This window comes from Ursus americanus, chromosome 7 (assembly GCF_024610735.1).
Source record: "Ursus americanus isolate L20-20 chromosome 7, mUrsAme1.1.p, whole genome shotgun sequence".
Classification (NCBI taxonomy): Eukaryota; Metazoa; Chordata; class Mammalia; order Carnivora; family Ursidae; genus Ursus; species Ursus americanus.
This window is the reverse complement of record NC_142133.1, coordinates 48083079-48103485: the sequence shown is the minus strand read 5'-3', so window position 1 is coordinate 48103485 and position 20407 is coordinate 48083079. Positions and strand designations below refer to the sequence as shown.

Sequence of the window (20407 nt, the reverse complement as noted above, 5' to 3'; positions counted from 1 at the left end):
GTATTAGGTCAGGGGAGGGAAGAAATAATCGAGCTGAGATCCAGTTGAATCCGGGGTGTAGTTAAAAAAAAGATGAGGACAGGGAAGAAGGTGGAAGAGAGAGAGGATTAGAAAGAGGACTTGCAAGATTGAACACTTGGACGCTGTTAGCAGAACTGACCAGTTTCTCCCTCGAAAAGCAGCATCCACCGTGAGAAACCATTGAACCAGGGAGACCATTCCCAGCTCCAGACTCACGGCGGCGGGGGGACCTTGGATTTGTGAGCTCCCCTCCAGGGTCTCAGCTAGCACCCGTACAGAGCAAGGGCTGCATGCCTACCATTGGTGGTGCTTGATATCACATCCCTCCTGGCAGGAAACACGCCCCGTGGAAGGGGAAGTTGAAGAAGGCTGAGTAAGGGATTGTTTATAAAGGGATGGGCACAAAAGAGAGCCAAGAAATGGTAAAATGCCAGGGACTTGCAACATCTGGAGAGGCAAGGAGGTAACATTATTCACTGTGAGACACAGCAGCTGGACCAGACCCGCAGCCTTTGATAGAGAATGGAACCAACCGCCAGCTGGGGTAGGGAGACATGGCGTGACCTCTAGTCCCCTTTCAGTGCCTCTCAACTGAACACACGCAAAGGCAGAGGGCAAGGGAGCTGGTGGAGGCAGTCCGTGGAGGCCAGGTCCCAGACAGAGCAGGGGAAGGAATGGACCAGAAGGAGGCAACAGAGGATATCTCACACATGTGATGAATGTATTTGAATAGTTACATGTTTGTTTTAACATGTAAGAAAAGCAATGTAGCCACCTATCAAAGCTATGAGTTCATAGCTGTTATTTCTTAGGATAAGGCAAGAGCGGATCTTTATTTTTTATTTTTTATGTTATGTATTTACTTATTTATTTGAGAGAGACAGAGAGAGAGCGTGCATGCACACAAGCAGAGGGAGGGGCAGAGGCAGAGGGAGTGGGACAAGCAGACTCTCCGATGAACTGGGGACCCTGAGATCATGACCTGAGCGGAAGTCAGATGCTTAAGCGACTGAGCCACCCCGGCACCCCAAGAATGGGTCTTTAAATGTTAAAAGTTAGACAGTTAAAAGAAAAATATGAAATGATTGTCCGGGTGGTACAAGAATACGGCAAAAATTACAAAGACGGCCTTCGTAAACCTGAAGTTTGGGAAACTCTGGGCTGGGTGATAGGATTGCTTCCCTTTCTGACTCTTTTTGAGTTTTTAAGTGTCTACATGTAGCTATACTGAGTACAAGGAAAGTGCTGGGAACTGTCACAGGGTATTTTCAGATCATTTTAGTTCAGTAAAATATTATAATCATGAGTAATTATGGTGAGATGACCCCAGGACTTCCCATCACTCCACTACTCTCTCAAGATTGCTCTTCCCCTTCTTGAAGGTTAAAAAAAACCCAAAGCCACCAACAGACATGAACAAGAACATTCACAGCAGCACTATTTGTTATAGTCTTCAACTTGAAAGAATCCAAATGTTCATCAAGGGGATTTTATAAATTGGGGTATTTCCATACTGTGCAATAATGGCAATGAACAAATCGAAGCTGCAGGCAGCAACTAGATGGAACGCCCAAGCGCAATGTGTAAAGTTTGAAAACAGGCCGAACGAATCTAAGGGCTGGCAGTCAGAAGAGTGGCTACCATCTCAGGAAGAAGGTGAGGGTGGTGACCGGAAGGAGCCATAAGGCAGGCTTTGGGAAGGTAGGCAATATTCTGTTTCTTGACCTGTTTTTCACATGGTCTGTTCATTAAGAGAGAATTCATTGAGCTTTGCATTGATGATTTTGGAACTTTCTGGTAGTCTCTTATACTTAACTAAAACAATATTATTTTAATTGTATATAAGGTGGAAAAGCAATGATTTTTTCTTGTTGACTCTAGGAAAATGATCACAAAGGATGAGTGCCCCTCTGGGATAAGCAGAGGTGGTGACATGTTTCTGGGGATCCAAGGCTTGGTCACTTCTCCCATTCCTACCAACTCCCCTCTCCCACCTTCCTCAACTTCCATTCTTGGTAGAGCTCCTGCCATCTACAAACACTTCACAGGTGCCCACAGCTTTGGCACAATAGTGCCAATTGTTTTCTAAGTTTGGTTGTGTCTGGTTGACCAGATGACTGACATTAGCCACTGTTGGGAGTTTCCCTCCTCCTCCCAGGTGATGGTAGAACTCTAGATGTTGTATGGTACCCGGAAAATAGGTCAGGGGCCTCCTCCTTCATTGTTACCATTTACTTCTATGTCTGGCTCTGGACATCTGCTGTTCCAGGGCCCACAGAGATGCCCTTACCACACACAGGCCAGCCATGGTCTCGACCACAGGACCTCCAGCTTCTTGCTCAGTTGTGGCATTTAGTGGCCAGTACTTGCCATCTTCAGGCATTCCTGTAGAAGGTTCTTTACCTCCTAGGGCATTTTAGGGGAACTGGGCACAGGTCTCAGCTTCTTTAGGAGGCCATCCACTAGAGGTTGGGCAAGGGAAACCCAAATCCCTAGGGTACAGCAACCCTGAGGGGCTGAAGGGGGGAAACAACACCTCCAATTCTTTGAGAATGAGACTTGGGGGAGGGAGAAGAAGGGATCTAATTTCTCACCAGGTTGTCTGCCTTACCCCCTGAAAGCTAGGCAATGTGCTTTATCTATGGCGTGTTCAGAGAAGATAAGGTCCCCACCCATAAGGACTTAACAGCCTATTTAGTAATATGAGAGCATCCCTGAGTAAAGAAACAAAACCAAACCCGACCAGACAAGATAATTTTTGAAGAGGCAGCAGCGGGGACCAGCCTCTTCAGCCTACGTTGCACACTCCACCAAATTAGTGTTTCCACATCATCGCTTTCATCAGTCCAGATGTCACAACCCTTCGGGCCCTCCATGTGAAAGTTTTGTTTTACCATACATGTTCATTTGTGATGCAATTTTCTCAAAAAATTGAATTTGTGGCCCTATTTTAAAAACTGAGAAAAACAGGGGCGCCTGGGTGGTGCAGTTGTTAAGCGTCTGCCTTCAGCTCAGGGCGTGATCCCAGCGTTCTGGGATCGAGCCCCACATCAGGCTCCTCTGCTGGGAGCCTGCTTCTTCCTCTCCCACTCTCCCTGCTTGTGTTCCCTCTCTCGCTGGCTGTCTCTCTGTCAAATAAATAAATAAAATCTTTAAAAAAATAAAAAAATAAAAAAATAAAAATAAAAACTGAGAAAAACAAAACTGACCAAAACCTCAGATTATAGCCTCTCTGGAAAACTAAAGATCTGGCAACACAGGGTGCTCAACTCCCACATGGCAGCAGTGGGCAAGAGCTAAGCAGAGACTGCCCCCTTTAGATAGGGCTTTCCAGTGGCAGAGTCCCCCCCTATCGTCCCCACTTCCTATTGTCTTTCACCCAGCCTCCCTCACTCAAGGGTGCCACCTGCTTGGTCCTGCTCCCAGGCATTCCCATCTTACCCTTTTTAAATAAAAAACAAAAACAAAAACTCAGTATCTTCCTCCTACCGGGAGAATAAAGTCCAAACACCTTCAACTGATAAACCTTTCAAATTCTGGTCCCAATCTAATCTCCCATTGCTCCCCTGCACATGTTTTTCTCCCAATCTTAGGGTGCTCGTAAGTGACTTTCGTGGTGTTGTGCATTCAGCTGGTTGTTTTCTCAGAATCAGGTTTCACTTTTTATCTCTTTCATTTGTGCCTTTGATTCATACTCAACTTCTGGCGTCTCGGACCTTCCACGATCAATTTCCTTCTCTCTAACGTATATCTCTTAGAAGGTCCATGACTTAGGGTATGTCCAGCAATTTTTGTTGTCAGAAAATGCTTTTATTTTGCCCTTGATCTTGCAAGATAACTTGCTTGCTTATTTATTTATTTATTTATTTATTTATTTATTTATTTATTTATTTTAGAGAGAGAGAGACAGAGAGTGTGAATGAGCACGAAGCAGGGGAAGGGGGAGGGACAGAGAGAATCCCAAGCAGATTCCCTGCTGAGTGTGGAGCCTGACTGGGGGACATGGGGCTAGATCCCAGAATCCTGAGAACCTAAGACCATTTTAAAAGGTTTTTGGTCAAAAAGGGGGTATGAGTTCTAGCCCCAAACTTGCATAAGGACAGGCTTTTGATTATAAATTCTCAGGGGAAACTTTTTCTTTTGGTTCCATTCTGAACTAAAATTGGATATCTTGGGGCGCCTGGGTAGCTCAGTCGTTTAAGCATCTGCCTTTGGCTCAGGTCATGATCTCAGGGTCCTGGGATGAAGCCCCGTGTTGGGCTCCCGGCTCAGCGGGGACCTGCCTCTTCCTCTTCCTCTGCTGCTCCCCCTGCTTGTGCTCTCTCTCAAACAAATAAATAAAAATAAAAATAAAATAAAATCGGCTATCTTAAGGCAAGTAATGGTCTATGGCATGTGTACCACTGTTTCCCTTGGGGAGCAAGATCTGACAGCATCCACTAAAATTTCTATCTTCTGAAGGTTCTGGGTATTCATAAGGATTTCCAATCTACTCTCATATCCCACTTCAGTCTAGCTCTGTCTTCTATCTTTGTAGCCCATTCGGCCAGAATTAAGAGGGGCTCCACGGCAAAGTCTGCCTCCTGGTCACTTTTCCGGGTTCACACTTTCTCATTGTTTCTGCCTCCGAGGGATTTCCTCCCATTTCTGTCAGTTCAGCTTTGTTGTAAAAACAGGCTTTTAATAGTTTCCCCAGCATCTTAGGGATTTTTGACTTGGTGGATTTCTCCAGAATCTACTCTCCCATGTTTTTGGAAACATGGCACTCATTTTTCTATCATTTTCCAGCAGTCTCCCAGAAGCCTTGCTCACCCTGTATCCTTTTCCTAGATTGATCTTCCTCATCTTCTCCATTTGCTAAATCCTACCATGGTAGGCAGAATGCTAAGATGGCGCCCCAAATCTCTAGCCTCTGGTGGATACACGCTTGCTCCCAGTTATTCAGTCGAACACTAATCTAATGTTGCTGTGAAGAGATTTTACAGGTGTAATTAATGCCCTAAACCAGTTGATCTTAAAATAAGGATATTATCTGGGTGAGTGGGTCTGACTTAATCACACGAGGTTTTTAAAAACAGAAAATTTTGTCCGATTGGTAGTAGAAGAAAAAGTCATGCAGCTGTGCTCTGGTTGGCCTGGAAGAAAGCAACCATCTGTGTTGTGAACTTTCTATGGGGCCACATGACAAGAACCCCCGGGCAGCCCCTGGGAGCCGAGGGTGGTCCTTGGCCAACAGCTTGCAGAACAATCCCGAGTACTTCAATCCTGTAACAGCAAGGAAGTAAACTCTGCCAGAACCCGGGGAGCTTGAGTGAGCACCCTGAGCCCATGTAAGAACAGCAGCCCTGGCCGACACCTTGATTTCCGTCACGTGAGACCCTGGGCAGAGAATTCGGCTACACTGGACCTGGACGTAAACTGTGAGGCAGTAAATTTGTGCTGTTTTAACCTGCTAAATTTGTGGTGATTTTTTACACAGCAATAGAAAACGAATACAGCCCCAAACTAATATACCTACTGATATACGCACCTTATCCCTCAAAGCCAGAATCAATGGTCCCTGAGCAGCTCTGAGGCCGTTCCAGCCGTGTCTCCACCCCCTGCCCAACCCCCACGCCATGCTCTTATGACTCTTTGTGAATAGTCCTTCTGTTATATCTCATTGTGTTACTGGTTTTCCTTGTTCATTTGTTTTAAAGTGCCGTTCTTTTCCGTGAGACAATTTGACCTTTCGAGAAAGGACTGTGCCTTAGTTGAACTCTGGGATCTGATGGCCTGGGTTCCAATCCTGCCTTGGCTACTTCTTAGCCATGTGACCTCTGGCAGTTTATTTCAGGTCCCTAAGTTTCTCCAAGCCTCAACTTTCCTAGATAAGATATGGGAATAAGAAGATCCTACTGCAAAGGGGGGGGGGTTGTGAAGATCAAATGAAATAGTTTCGAACAGCACTTAGCGTCATACCTGGCACAAGACAGGCCCTCGGTAAATGTTTGTGCAATGAATATATGGGTGAAGGAAGGATGGAATGAGAGGCAGATGTGCTTGAATATGGGGCCCGCAACTTCTAGAAGGATTCAGTCTGAGTGGAACTGTTTGCCCAATCCAGGCGGCCCTCTGTCACCAGACAGCCTTCCCCTGATGTTTCCATCCTTTGTTTCACTCCTGCTTTTTCCCTGTGATTGCTCACAGGAAACATTCCTAGAAAAACCTCAAGGGATTGACTTCCTTTGTGCTTTAGGGCAGCAGACGGTCTGTGTTCTTTTGGCTGCAGCTGTGCTCCAGCCCCTGGGGACTGAGGGAGGGACAGCATCTCAGGAGCATAAGGATGGGAGTCGAATAGGAGGTGAAGCTCGCCAGGAGAAAAATACAAAGACAATACCTGGGTGGGAAACCGGTTGGACAAGACGTTGGTAGAGGGTGAGGGATGGCTGACCCCCGCCCCCTGCCTCCCACACAGCCTCAGGCTTGGCTGCTACAGCTTCCTTCCCTCCTTTCCTCTGGCCACTTACAAAATAGTCACAACAGCATCACCCCTAACAGCTTCGAAGATGCCAGGCCCTAGGGAAGGCACAGCTTCTGTCTTGGTGTCAGATGAGAGCCATTTGGCAGGCGAAAAGAAACAGGCCATCTGGAAAAGCCTCTGAGACCTCAGTAATTGGAACCAATGACTCCCTTCAGCTTTATTTATTGTAAAAAACAACATTATAACAACATGAAAGGACATCTCTTACAAAGGGAAAAAAGATTACTCATGATCCTACCACCCTAACACCACAACTGTTTTCTTTTTCCAAGTTCTCTTCTCATTTTTGGCCACATAATAGAAGTTCGCTCACAATCTGTGCCCCCTTTTTTGTTTTCACTTAACGTGGTATCTCAAGCCTTTTCTAGTGTTGACCTAATCTTCACATTGGTCTCTCTCTCTCAACTGCAAATATTCCAGCCACTTTGATGGAGGCATAATTAATGATTCCCTAACCCTTGGGGATTCTTGCTCATCCCCTTGAATCTTTGAGGTTGGCTCTTGGCAAAGCTGTAAATGAAAGGAAGTTTCCGGGCCTATCTGCAGCCCTTACAGATCTCTCTTCCTGCTAGCAATTTTAGCCCAAGACTTCTCTTGCCATATCCTGATGCCAACCTGCTCTCTAAGCCTGTGTCCTTTTCAAGGGCTATTAAATAATAATACAGTTCTATTTTTTTTCCTTAAAAGAGCAATGCATGCTCATGCTGTTCAATCTGAGAAATACATCACAGCAAAAGAAAGTAAAAATCTGCTATAACTTTGCTATGCAAGATCATATGCCACTGTTCCTTATTGTTCTCATAAGTATTTTTGGCACTTTTGACCCCCGTTGTCTGTGCTAGGTCCCTTTCCTCCCAGCCCCTGCTCTGCCTTCCAGCTTCCCTCTAGAAGCTAACTTACGTTGATGATACGATGAAAAAGCTGAATGAATAAACCCTAGAAAGTATACTATCCTAAGGCCTTAGGCCCCTATTGAGGTAAAAATATTCACAAACAGGTACCCAAAACATCAAGGGGGCGCCTGAGGTTGGCTGGTTTAACCCACAGTAGACTCCACTGATTCATAAAACTGGAGTATATAGAGGTAGGATGGGCTGCAGGGCTGGTTTGATCTAGTGGCTCAAAAATGTCATAAAGGGAATGGTTTCTTTCTAACTTCTCTCTCTGCTTCCTTCAGCATTATTTTCTTCTAAGGTAAGTTCTTCTTGTAGTCTAACATGACTGCCTTAACAGCAGCTTCTGAGGCTCTTACTGCCTGACTCCTGCCTAGCTGGAGATGAGAGCATCTCTCTCCCACCATCCCATAAATCTGAGATTTCCTCTGACTGGGTCAGTCTGGTTCCTATGGCCTCCCATGAATCAATCCTAGTGGCAAAGAGGATGGGATGACTCTGGGTGGCTTAGACCAGCAGATCTCAAGCTCTAGTCTTAGGACCCTTTACACTCTTAAAAATTACTGAGGATCTCAAAGAATCTTTTTTAATGGAGGTTTCATCTATCGATATATGCCAAATTAGAAATTACATTTATTAAAATTAACAAAATAGGGGCACCTGGGTGGCTCATTTGGTTAAACGTCTGCCTTTGGCTCAGGTCATGATCTCAGAGTCCCCGGATCCCTGCTTAGTGGGGATTCTGCTTCTCCCTCTCCCTCTGCCCCTCCCCCTACTCCTTCTCTCTCTCACACACTCTTTCTCAAGTAAATAAATAAAATCTTTTTAAAAATAAAATTAATGAAATAATCATAAAAATAATAAATTTATGTTATAACAACTTAATAAATATGTTTTAAAAGGTACTAATATCCCCTCCAAAATAACTATGTTTTCCAAAATAAAAAAGATGGTGAGAAGAAAGGATTATTATTTTTTTTTTACTTTTTATTTTGCAAGTTTCTTTAAATCTGGTTTAATAGAAGACAGCTGGATTTTCATATCTGCTTCTGCATTCAATCTGTTGCAAATCGTTTTTATTCAAGTACAAGAAGAAAATCTGCTTCATATCCACATGTAATTGGAGAAGGGAGGAGTATTTTAACAGCTTTTTAAGATAATTGTGGATATTCTTCTTTGGTACTATATTAAAACTCTACAAGAGGACATTTCTTAAAGGCTTGTTGCACTGTAGAATCTGAAACCTTATCTATAAACTTTTCATACAGTTGAAGTTCACTGTCTGCCTTGCATTTAAAATTCATCTTTAGCCCATGTGTGATTTTGTAACATGATGCATTAGCCGTCTGGAAAACCTTGATTCACTGAGTAAATGCAGGTCATCCAAGGGTTGGCGCATCACACGTGATCCATTATCTCCGAATCCTATGTGTTAACATCACCTCTGTCCCATCAGAAAAGTCCTTAAATATTGAGAATCTGTCCCATGGTGATATAAACTCTTCCAAAATTCTAAATTTTTTTTGAAAGTTGGAATTTTTTCATCATTGGCAACCAACAGGCCATTGTTTTCCTGGAAGAGACAGGCTCACTTGATTGTCACAAAAATGTCTACCAAATAACAATAATTTGTCAGTTGCTTTCTCAAGTAAAAATGGTCTTCCACAACTGCCCCCTGCCCCCGCAACACCAGCTAGTTCATGCAGCCGCACAAGAACTTTCCCTTGGACAAGCACCATGCTTCAGTTCCCAGCAGAAGGGTTTTATGTGCATTTTCCAATCTATCATATAAAATATTAAAAAGATACATGCTTGACGGTTGAGATTTTAATAAGTTTAGTAATATTTACTGCTCCATCAAGAATATTCTTAAATGAAACTGCATTTTTAAATTAAAAATATATGTTTTTTACCATGACTGTGATGGTGAAGGATATGGGTACAGTTCAGTGCCACCACCTTGATTTGTGAAGGCATCAGTGTTTTGCACCATCAATGAGAAAGGTAAATTATGTCTTAGATAATTATGAAATAATTTTGACTTCAGAGATTCCCTGAAAGGTCCTCAGGGACCCCCTAGGGGTCCACGGACCATACTTTGAGAACCTTTGACCTAGGCCAATCAGAGCTCCCTCATAGTGTTAAGAGTGGGGCAGATTTACCTGAACCATATGTTGCATCACAGGGGGGAGAGGGAGTGGATGTTGGGGGCAACCACAATGCCTGCTATCAGAATGAGCAAGTAATGAACACAAGGAACTAAAGAATTGCAAAATCATGGTAGCTGTCCCGAATTTACAAATAGTTTGGCCATTTTGCTAGTCAGGATCCTGAGCTTTTCTGAGACCAGCCACTGACTTGAAGAGATTTCCAGCTAAGGCTTTATTTATTTATTTATTTTGAAAAAATTTGACACAGAGACAGCCAGCGAGAGAGAGAACACAAGCAGGGGGAGCGGGAGAGGAAGGAGCAGGCTCCCAGTGGAGCAGGGAGCCTGATTTGGGGCTCGATCCAGGACCCCAAGATCACACCCTGAGCCAAAGGCAGACCTTCAACGCCTGAGCCACCCAGGCGCCCCTCCAGCTAAGGCTTTAAGATCTAGTGGCGGACCCTAATCCATAGCTCGGGGATCTCTATCTCCGTGCAGAACAGTAGCTGAGGATGGTCTGCAGCCAGTAAAAAGGATGTTTTAGGGCAGGCGCTTGTCTTGTTGCACAAGTCAGCTTCTCTTCCCACCCAATGTGAAAGGGGTGAATGGGGTAGTGGGTGCAGGGTAAGCTTAACAGTCGTTCTGCTAGGCTGGGACAGGAGGCAGTTTCAAGCTCCCTTTCTTTCTCACACCCACCTGACACCCACTCTTCCAAGCCTGGGTGTCCTGATCTTTAGGTCAGCCATAATGCTTTCTGGGCGTTTTACCGACAAGGAGTATCTGGGAGAAAGGGGAAGAACAGCTGAGGCAAAGCGAGGTAAAGAGTATCTGATCAAGCAGGCTGGCCTTGGGCTGGTCTCCAAGAGAGAAGTGGTGAGGTGCTCAGCATTCTCCCTGCAGCTGTCACTGATTCCCCCCCTCCCCCAGCTGCTCGGTCTGGCCAGCCTTGGCCAATCCAATGGATTTAGATCTCCCAGTGATAGCTTTTCCTCCAATATCTTCAAAATGCTCCCGTCTCCTCACCTTAGAATAACCTGGAAACATTTTTTTTTTTTTTTTTGGCAAAATCCCTTTGCAAAGTATGACGGTGGAGTCTCCCCCACCCGCCACCCTTTCTTTTCCAAGATTTCCCTTCTGACCTTTGTTACCAGATACCACACTTTTTCCAGCACCCCTGCCCCCACCCGGGAAAGAGCACAGACATTTCCAAACCCTTTTGGGAGCTGTGCAAACCCTGTGCAAACTGTTGCAAAAAAGAGTGACCAAACTCTCAGTTGACGTAAATATATTTGGCTCAGTGTCTAGGAGTTTCCTTTTTAAACCGGAACTGGTATCACCGGCACATGACCGCGATGCTCTGAATCTGTTAACCTGAAAAAAAATTCTGAAGGCAATTTCACTGAGCTCACTGAGGAGTCAACAAGTCCTAAGGCACGGAAATGTTGCAGGCCCATTATACACATTCAGCTGTGTTAAAGAAATAACATATCAGTGCTTTAAACTCCTCTTGATTCTTGAATTTGGGGATTCACTAATATTTATGCCTTAAAAAAACTGTATGACATTTCCTCTCCCAGAATGAAGGGATACTCCTGAGGCATGGAAAGGGGAACTCCAAACGCAGGTTCTGATCCTTGCTCTGCCACCAAATGCCCCAATGATTTAGGGTAACTCACTTCTGCTCCCTGGGCCTCAATTGCCCATCTCTGATACTGGTGGTAATCAGCACTATCTCCTTCTTCTCGGACACGTGGAACAACATAAAGATGTTTCGCAAGTGCCCAGACACACGCCCAGGCTGCCCTCGTGCAGTTCTCAAGGGTCTCAGGGCCCCAGGAACTCTGAACCCTGGTCGGCCTCGGGGTTTGTGCTAGCAAGTGAAGCACGTGACTACGTAAAGCCCCTCCGTTCACCGGCTTCTTAAGTACCAGTCCTACGCGCAGTAAAAGCCTACAATCAAGCTGTACCTTTTGTTCCTTCACCCGCTACGGCACGCAGAGTTTAAGCGAGCGCTGGGTGCCCGACACCCTGGCTCCTCCCAACCCACCCGCCCGGCTACATCCTGCTGGGGGCGCCCGGCTTCCCTAACCGCTCCGGGTGGAGGGGTCGCGCGTCCCGGGGGCGGGGCCGCCGCGGGACCCCCCCCCTCGCGATCTCCGATTGGTCTCTCCTGTCCTCGTGACTCCCGGCCCCGCCCCACGTCCCTCCTCCGCATCCGCTCGGGGGAGCGGACGGTCCGGTGCTGAATGGGCGCGAGCGCGGCGCCGGGGACGGGCGGGGGCGCGGGGCCCGGGACTGGCGGCCGGCCGGCGCCCCCTCCCTAGCATGCGGACGAAGGCGGCGGGCGGCGCGGAGCGGCGTCCCCTGCAGCTGCTAACCGAGGCGGTGGCGGCGGCACCTGCCGGCCGAGGTAAGTGGCGCAGCCCCCTTCTCGGCGTAACGGGGCCCGCGGGCTGGGGGCGGCGGCGGCGATGACTCCCTGCCCCTGCCTAGCTGGGCCTGGCGGCTCCGCCTCAGCCCCGCAGGCAGCGCCCAGGGCACTGCGCCCCTAGACCCGCCTCGCGGGGGCGCGGGCTGAGAGTCGTGGCCTCGGGCCGCGTGGACGGAGCGGGGGGCGCTGCGCCAGTGTGGACGTGGTGGAGGCGCAGGGGTGAACCGCCAGGATGTCGGGTCCAGCCGCATTGGCCCTTTTCCCTCCCGGCTTCTCGCAGCGGCTCGGGGTTTAATTCATTGCTGGAAGCTTCCTAGCCAGCGGAGCCGAGTTAACTCATTTCCCTGGAACAGGATTGGGGGACCCTTTGCAGGGTAACTAGCGGTTCCCCAGACTGGCCATTGCATCCTTCGGAAAGCACGATGTGTGGCGTCTGCAGGTAGAAATTCGCCAGTGACCTTCCTTGCCCCCTCTCTGCAGCCAGCCCTACGGAAGAGACACGTTTTGTGACCCTTTGCTTTCCTCTGAATTGTAAGCAGTGACTTGACGTGGGCATGCATTCATTATACGCCGCTAGTGTGTAAGTAACTTAAGGTTTTCCGAGGGCATCTCTTAGAGGAGCCGGCCGCATAGGGAGAGGCAGGATCTTGTCCCTACCCAACACCAGCTGGGTGACCTTGGCCGACACTGGTCCCCATTTGGGGCTCTGTCTCCCGGTCTCTACTGGGAGGCTTGAGCTGCTGTTATCGGTGGTCTCTTCCAGGCCTCTGGTTCAGTGGTTCTGACCGAAGAATGTGTTTACCAGTGAAGAGGGTCCTGCAAATCAGTAGATGACTTGAAGAACGAATTTTATGTGCTCATGTCTTAATTCGTGTTCGTGGCCTTTGCTTAATTAGGTATCGTTCTTCTAAAAGAGAAAATAGTTTTCTGTGCTGCGTTTCATCTGGCACCCTAGGCTTGTCTGCTTGTGGTGTCAAGCAGGGAGCTGGGTGCTGGGGTTACAAAGAGGAAGGAGACTCATCTCCTGCCCTCTGGTGTTTAGCCTCGCTCTCCTCTTGGTTTATAAGTGCTAATCCTCTTCCACAGTGGGATGCGCGTCCTGAAACTGTGGAAGAGGAATCCATGTCTGTCGAGTGAAGGCGCACAGACTCAAAACCGTGGTGGGCTGTGGTTTCACTTGTGTAATCTGGAAAGCTTGACAGTTTAGAAGAATGTCTTAGATTTCTAGTCTTAGAGCTGGGATCACCTAAATTCCAACCAGTACTCGGACAGAAGCTTGCTGTGAACTGCCAGAGCCCTATAACCAGGATGGCATGAGTATTTTCTCGTGTCTGTCCATTATGTGAGTGCTGCTGTTTTTGTAAAATGAAATGAACCTTAGTTATGATCAGTAGCCATTTCTTCCTCAGGCCAGAAAAGAAACGGTGAGGTGGGAAGGCATTAGGAGGTTAATGGAAGAGGGAGAGGGCTGACAGGCATAAATTCCCAAAACTCACTACTTATTTTGAAAATACTTATGATTTTGGCATAAACTGCCAAGTTAGCCCCATGCTGTTTGGCAGCAGTGAGGGGAGGTGAACAGACAATAAAAAGAGGTTCAGAGTTCTCTGTGGGACTCCATCCAGGTGCTGGGAAGGGGGGGCATGGGGGTGTGTCTTGGAGCCAGCAGTTCCTGAGAAGGATCGAGGCTCATCTTCCACACCCTTCTAGCTCCTGAGGAATGATTTAATCTGAACTGCCTATGGAGGGTTGAGATGGTTCCCAAAGGGCATGCTCTGTGTCTTTAGTCTAGCTGGGCAGTGTGGGCAGAAATAAAATAGCTGGGAAGATACACAAGGATGGTACAAACTTCCTAACTGCTGAGAAAGGAGAAGCTAGGGCTGCATCAGCGTGAATGGCCTAAGTTAGCAAAGGCATCCAAAATGGGGGGGGGGGCACAAATCGCCAGCCTGATGTGGGAAGAAGCGGTAAATATGGGTGGTGACATGTGGGCTTCCCAAGGAGAGAGACCCAGCTTAGGCGCACGTGCAGGAGGGGAGCAAGGAAGTTGTGTAAGGGAGGGAGAGACAAATGAGGTTAGAGGGGTACAAGGACATTACTAGGCTTGTCTTACCTGGTGAGCTCGCCCTTCCTTCCTTCCTCCCTCCCTCCCTTCCTTCCTTCCTTCCCGACATACACAAAAGGTAAGTACACCTACTATATTCACAAATTCTCCAAACTGAACACAGCTATGCACTCAGATCAAGAAGCAGGAGCTCCCCAGGTGCTCCCTTCCAGTCCCTACCTCCCCGAGGATAACCCGCGCCTGACCGAGGATCTTGCAGTCTGCCACCTTTCCTCATGAGTTAGGTTTCTGATATTCGCTCATGACGCCTCTTGTAGTGTACTCACTCTCGTTGCTGATTTTGGCCATTGGGTGAATAATAAATCACTTATTTATCTGTGCACTGTTGATGGATATTCGGGCAGTTTCCAGCATTTGGCTATTGCATGTAATGCTATTGTGACTGTTCTCGTACCTATCTTTGGTATACATATGTATGCATTTCTGATGGGGGTATAGTAGGTGTGGGATAAAGGGGTCATGGGCGTGTGTATACTCAGCTTTGGGAGCTGCAGGCAAAGCTATTTTATTCCAATTTTTGATTAATTACGTTATTAGTGCAGTGATCAATATGGTTATTAAATGGTAATTAGTGGTTACTTTTCATTAGCATACTGTTAGTACATTCTTCTACTAGCTGATGAGTGCAGCATTGACTTTTCATGAAGGAGATAGGCAGGAGTCCCACCAGGAGTCATGATCAGTTTCTACCTGGCTGTGCCCCATGTCCCATACGCTCTTGGCAAGTGCAGTCACCTCCATGCCCCAGTCACCCCAGAGTCAGGCAGCAGGGGAGGCTGAGCTGTGGGAAACCCAAGAGCAATGTTGTCAGGGAAGAGTTTCTGTGGCCGAACTGCTTTACCTTATCTCAGCTCCCAGCCTTCTTGCTGCAGACTCTTCTGGGAACCTCTTCTCCCTCTGCTTTCGTAACATTGTGCTTCGTATACTTGTTCCTACTTCTCCGACCTGCCTTCTCTGTACTTTTGGATTTCTGCTAAGAATTCCTCCACATCCTAGAAGAAAAGCCCATTTCCTGGTTGGTCTTTTGAGGCCATACAAGATATTTTTGTTCTCTTCGTCTGGCATGGAAAAAATATCCAGGATTAAGTTATTGGATGGTTCTGCCAACTCCTATAACCTATGAATCCTTCTCCTCTTCAAGTTTTTAGTATGTGGAATCATAATAGTTAAGTATCATATGATATGATTTCATTAATTCAAAGAGAGAAAATTGATAAAAAATAACAAATAAAAAAGCTCTACTTTAAATAGTTCTGCCTTTTGGACAGTAAGGCTGTTTTTAATACTGAGTGTCATTTTCATAATTAAAGGCTTAAATGCATTGAGTTCAGAGCAGAAGGAGTTGTTCTATTATATGTGTAGAATTCCTTTTTTCCTGGCCGCCTTTTCTCAGCTTCTGCTTTTTTATCCTCTTCTGTCTTGTTCTTCACCTCCTTTCTGCTTTTCACAAACATCTTGGTCTCATTTCCTAGTAGCTAGACTCCAGCAGCAAGAGAGGAAGACAGAGGATGGTACTTCAACAGGGCTGCCAACACTCTCCTCTCTTTGCTTGCTATTTTCTGCAATCGTCCTTAGTCTTCCAGGACTTGGTGGTTGGTGCAGGCTGCTTGTTTATTATCTTTTCTCTAGACCAGTGCTGTCCAGTGGAAAGATAACCCAAGCCACACATAATTTAAAATTTTCTAGTAGCTACATTTAAAAAAATTACAAGATACAGGTGCATCAAAGTTTCAGTTTCTGAGTAATATAAGAACTTCTAAACTCTTATGTACCTAATAACACAGCTTCAAACTATATAAAGTAAAAAGTAACAGAAGGATAAAAAAAGTTGACAAATCTGCCACCATAGTGGGAGATTTTTAGCATACATCTTTTTTTTTTTTTAAAGATTTTATTTATTTATTTGACAGAGAAAGAGACAGCCAGCGAGAGAGGGAACACAAGCAGGGGGAGTGGGAGAGGAAGAAACAGGCTCATAGCAGAAGAGCCTGATGTGGGACTCGATCCCATAACGCCGGGATCACGCCCTGAGCCGAAGGCAGATGCTTAACCGCTGTGCCACCCAGGCGCTCCTTTAGCATACATCTTTGAGTAACTGATAGAACAAGCTGACTGAAAATGAATAAGGGATTATTTCAACAAACAATAAGCTTGATCACACTGATTATATAGAAAACATGGTCCCAGCAAGTGAAGATTATACTTTTACAAAAATTGAGTATATACCTGGTCATGAAATAAGTCCTAAGAATTAGTACCATACAGACCAAGTTCTCTGAACACAATGCAACTAAATTATATCCATTTTTAAAGATACTTTGAAAAAGTATTTTTGAAAATCTGAATTTGAAAATAATTAGATTTGAAAGGTAAGTAATAATAAACATATATGTCAAAACTTGTAGGATGAGTTGTACACTTAAAACACTTGTGAGGTGCAACTAACTTGGTATTTAGGGGGAAATGTACAGTCTTAATTGCTCATATTAACAAGAAAAATGGCAAAAAGTAATAATTTAATTAGCTAAATTAAGAAGTTAGGAACATAGCAATTAAAATAGAACAATGAAATAGAAAGAAGGAAACTTTAAAAAGACAGGTGAAATTAATTTTTTTTTAAAGTAGGCTCTGCACCTAGTGTGGAGGCCAGCTTGGAGTTTGAACTCATGACCCTGAGATCAAGACCTGAGCTGATATCAAGAGTCGGACGCTTAACCGACTGAGCCACCCAGGCACCCCATGAAGTTAATTTTAGTAATATATTTTACTTAACTCAATATGTCCAATATATTATGAAATCAAAATAAAAATTATTAATGAGGTATTTTACACCCTTCTGTTCATACTAAGTCTTCAAAGCGCAGTGTGCATCTTACTTACATAGAGCACATCTCAGTTTGGTTTGGCCACATTTGAAGTACTTAATGGGCACATGTGGCTAGTGGCACTGTACTGGACAGCACAGCTCTGCATCCTAGCCTGTAAACATTGAGCTGATTTGTCTTGATAAAGGGGACAGTCAGAGCAATTCTGGTGGTAGGGTTCAGTTGTCTGCCAAGCAAATCTAGGATCATAGGAATCTAGCAGTGTTTTTTGGTTGGCAAAGAGGGAGTGGGCTCTTTTGTGAAAATCTTGTTAAACTCACCCCCCTCCCAACAAACCCACATGCCACAACACGTAGACAAGATCAGAAAAAAGGTAAATGCTGTGCTGACTCACTTTATCCTCACCTGTTCTAGACATGTTTTATATATGTATGTTTTTTTAGATGTATGTCATTTTATATATTTATATATGTCAGCTCACTTAATTTTCACAAAAGCTATACGAGGATTTACAAACGAGGATTTTGAGGCTCAGAGAGGTTAAGAAACTGTAGGGGACAGAACCTAGGGGAAGTGTCTAGGGGGCATTCTGACTCAGGCAGTCTGACCTGGAGGTGGTGAGGAGGCAAATGTATCCCTCCCATGCCTGAGAACAGCTCCTGTCGACATTGTCGAGAAGGTCACCTGAGGTGGCTGAGATGGCTCTGTTCCCTGCCCAGGTTGGTGGGTTCCCGGACACATCATCATCACTCCCCTGGGTCTCCACAGCAGCCTCCTAAGTGGTCTCAGGGCACAAGAGGGCTTCCCCATCTCCAGTCTGACCTCTGGAGAGGTCTCTCCAAAATCCATTTTCCAGTTAACTCCCAGCCCCCCCAACCCACCCTGTTGCTCCTTTTATCTCAGGATAAAATTCTAACCCGCCGTGGCTTGGCCTGCTTCTTTTTTCCAGCTTCTCTTTGCATATTATTCCCTCCTGGGCTGGACCTTCAGACACCTCGGTGCCTGCTGTCCCCGCCCAGGTGACACCTGCCTGCCTACATCTACCAAGTCCTACTCCTTCCTTCCTGGGAGGACCTTTTCTAACCCCCTCCCAGACACACACCCCTCCCCAAATCTAAAACATCCTGTAACACAGCCCTTATGTCCCAGGTAGAATAAATTTGAAAGAAATACTATGAAAATAATGACAGTGGTGGTAGATGTACTTGTCTGATTTTTAAAATAAGATTATGAGAGTCTCTAGAGAAGACACTGTGTCCGCGTTGCTAGTGCTGTAGCCCCAGGCCTGTACTCCAAGCCTGATTAAAACTGGTTGTGTGAGTGGCAGTGTACCTCTTTAGGGACCTGCCCAAATAGTGGTTTCCCGAATATTTGGAGCAAAGAGTAAAAGGGATGTGTATGGGGTGTAAAAGGAAATTCTCTGTTTTAGCCATGCCTCTTACAGACCTAAATACGTGTTGTTGGTTTTAAGAGTTTAAACATATTTCATTTGTTCTGAGCGTAAAGTGGCCCAAACAAAACTTTCCTTTTCCTTCTATGGGATTGTTTCCACTCCTTCCATCTCAAAACTGCCAGGGCCTACCAAACGGCAGGTTCCAGTTGTGGTCCCTCCAGTTCCTTTTCTAGGGTCATTACCGCCTTCTGATTTGGGTTGTCCCTGACTAGTCTGCTTCTTCTAGGAAAATGAGGCTTATCGAATCCTGGATTACTGCGTAAACTGCCTAGCGAATCCTTCACCTTCCCTTCCCTACTCACCTGGACAGCGGCTCCCTGAGGAGTATTGCTCAGGTCTGGTTTGGTGATGTCACTTCATAATGCCAGGACTTAGGGACCCAACCCTTTTCTGTGTGTGTGTGTGTGTGTGTGTGTGTGTGTGTGTGTGTGTGTGTGGGGAGAGGATCTTGGTTCTTTTAGAGCTTGCACACACACTTTCCCTTCATCTCATGCACACACACTTTCCCTTCATCTCATACCCTGTGTTTCCCATTTTACTCAGGTTTGGGGGAAGGTCCCATGTTGGAGCCTGTTTATCCTTTTGTTAACTGTCAATTCTACTGATTTTCATTTTCTGCTATTTATTACTTATTCAGCCCAACTACTTGTATTTTCTTTAAATCAAGAGGGAAATCTGTTAAAAAGGTAGCTTCTAGGGGCGCCTGGGTGGCTCAGTTGGTTAAGCATCTGCCTTCGGCTCAGGTCATGATCCTGGTCTCCCTGCTCAGCGGGGAGTCTGCTTGTCCCTCTCTCTCTGACCCTCCCCCCCTTTTTTTTAAAGGTGGTTTCTAGGTTTTGCTCTGTTCGTAGTGTTCATGGGGTCGCCACAGACTTTCGTTCTCTGGGAGCATATTCTGTGTGTATAATTTGCTGCCACAGGGGCCCCCACTGGAGAGCTATTATGTAAGGTGTTTTCTTAGAGCTTGGAGGGACCCAAAAAGGAGGAGTTCTGTTCTGTGAGCGGTTTTCCTCAGTCTACTCCAGTGTCGTGGCTCATTACCTCTGGCCCCCTCCTCTGAGAGGTAACCCCACGTCCGCCATTAAATCATCTCCGAGAATGGTGGAATGGTGGCGCTGTGTGGTGCCTTCTTGCATGGGCTTTGCTCTTTTTCCTTCCCATTACTGGCCTGAGTTTGTTAATGCAGACCAGGTCTCCGCGGGCAGTGCGCTCAAGGAACAGCCCCTGCTGGCTCGGTCACCAGTTCCCTGTGGCATCTCCCTCCACGTCCTGTGATCAGCCTCCTTCTCACTGCACCTGCTCTGGCTCGGCTCCCCCATCACCCCCAGCTGCAGCGACCTCTATGACCCTCTCCCTTGACTACCCTCTCCCTTGGCCTCCTTCATCCCAGGGTGAGCTGGCCACCCCCGCTCCAGAACCACTTAGGGCTGCCCGGCACCTCCTCCTTTGGGGCCAGTTCAGAGGGCCTGGTTCCTTCTCAGCCGCATTTTCTGCCACTCTCACCAGGTCCCCTGTGATTGGGCCTGAGCCTGTCTCTCTGGGCATTTTGGCATGGCCTTCCTTCCATCTGGAATGCCTGTTCCTCTCTTCCGTCTGTCTCTGAAGTCTTGCCCATCCTTTAGAGACTTATTTGCATATCATCTGCTCAGGAAGCCTCCCTGCTGTCTGTGATGGACGTGATGGTTCCTGACTGCCCCTCTGTCATGGTGCTGTTGGGTGTGTGGGGTATTAAGGTATTTTCGCTTTTCCTGGCTATATTATTCATTTAAAGAAGAAAGGGGCTGTGCCATATTTATCTTTATATCCCCAGTGCCTGGTGCTTATTAAATGTTTATTTAAAGGTTTATTAGGGAAATAAAGCAAATTAGCCAACAGTATAGACCAGCCCTCCACAAATGGGCTCTGCAGGAGAATTAAGCCCTGCTACTCTAAGGCAACCACCGTAGGTAATGAATTAACTTCTCTTCTATGCTTCTGGAATGATTCT

General features: G+C 46.3%; 1 protein-coding gene across 2 annotated transcripts in view; it reads left to right on the top strand.

Moving 5' to 3' along the window:
• Nucleotides 1–20407, top strand: part of ST3GAL5 (ST3 beta-galactoside alpha-2,3-sialyltransferase 5) — a 117482-nt gene that overhangs the window by 55769 nt on the left and 41306 nt on the right. Inside the window, exon 1 of one of the 2 annotated variants that reach the window (XM_045808857.2) lies at nt 11801–11996. The exons of the other annotated variant lie outside the window; for it this stretch is intronic. Coding sequence (XP_045664813.1) covers nt 11912–11996 — 85 coding nt within the window. The 5' untranslated portion in view covers nt 11801–11911. Of the gene's footprint in view, nt 1–11800; nt 11997–20407 lie in introns of those variants that run through there. 2 annotated transcript variants of the gene reach the window in all.